The sequence below is a fragment of the Triticum dicoccoides genome, chromosome 2A (assembly GCF_002162155.2).
Source record: "Triticum dicoccoides isolate Atlit2015 ecotype Zavitan chromosome 2A, WEW_v2.0, whole genome shotgun sequence".
In the NCBI taxonomy this organism is placed as follows: domain Eukaryota; kingdom Viridiplantae; phylum Streptophyta; class Magnoliopsida; order Poales; family Poaceae; genus Triticum; species Triticum dicoccoides.
Window position 1 is genome coordinate 685,905,458 of NC_041382.1, and position 662 is coordinate 685,906,119.

Sequence of the window (662 nt, forward strand, 5' to 3'; positions counted from 1 at the left end):
GCACCCCTCTTTGACGTGCCACCGACGCTCTCTTCAAACTGTCTGGTTACTTGCAGCTTTGGCGGCCGCTTAGCCGCCCTCAGGACCGGGACGCCATCTCCGCCTTCATCACCGACCTGCGCTCGATGGCCGTCCGTCTATCGCCGCCGCCCCCGGAGCCAGATTAGACACCTGGTGTGCTCTCCGTCTCCGACTACGGCCCCTTTTCTTTTGTTTTGTTTTTGGGCTTGTTGAGTTGCGCCCTCAACAGAACCTTTATACTTCTTGTTGTGTGACTTGGGTGTGTGTGTGCTGAACTAGTCCGTGTATGTTTGCTCTGGGCGGTTTGCTTTATTTATAAAGCGGGGCGAAAGCCTTTTTCCGTAAAGTCGAGGTACTATTACCAGTTTTTTTGTGAGCAAGAGGTTACTATTGCCATCTTAGCAATAACCTAGTTTTCTTAACTTCTTTGCCTAGAGTTACAACCATGTCATGAATGTTGTTACCGAGTTCATATTATAGTTATAAGTTCATGACATTCACGCAGTCACCCACATATTCATCTTACATTTATCACTATGGCACCCGTGTTGTTATTACCCATTTTTATAGTTATTTTGAGAGAAAACGAAAACAAACAAAGTAATATATGACGCACGCTTACCGATACATGAAGGAACCAT

At 46.2% G+C, this 662-nt stretch overlaps 1 protein-coding gene across 1 annotated transcript in view; it reads right to left on the reverse strand.

The window, feature by feature from the left end:
* LOC119358112 (ent-kaur-16-ene synthase, chloroplastic-like) overlaps positions 1-662 on the reverse strand; it is a 5,152-nt gene extending 4,490 nt beyond the window's left edge. Inside the window, exon 1 of the mRNA XM_037624810.1 lies at positions 644-662. Within this exon, the coding sequence (XP_037480707.1) occupies positions 644-662 (19 nt within the window). The remainder of the gene's footprint in view (positions 1-643) is intronic.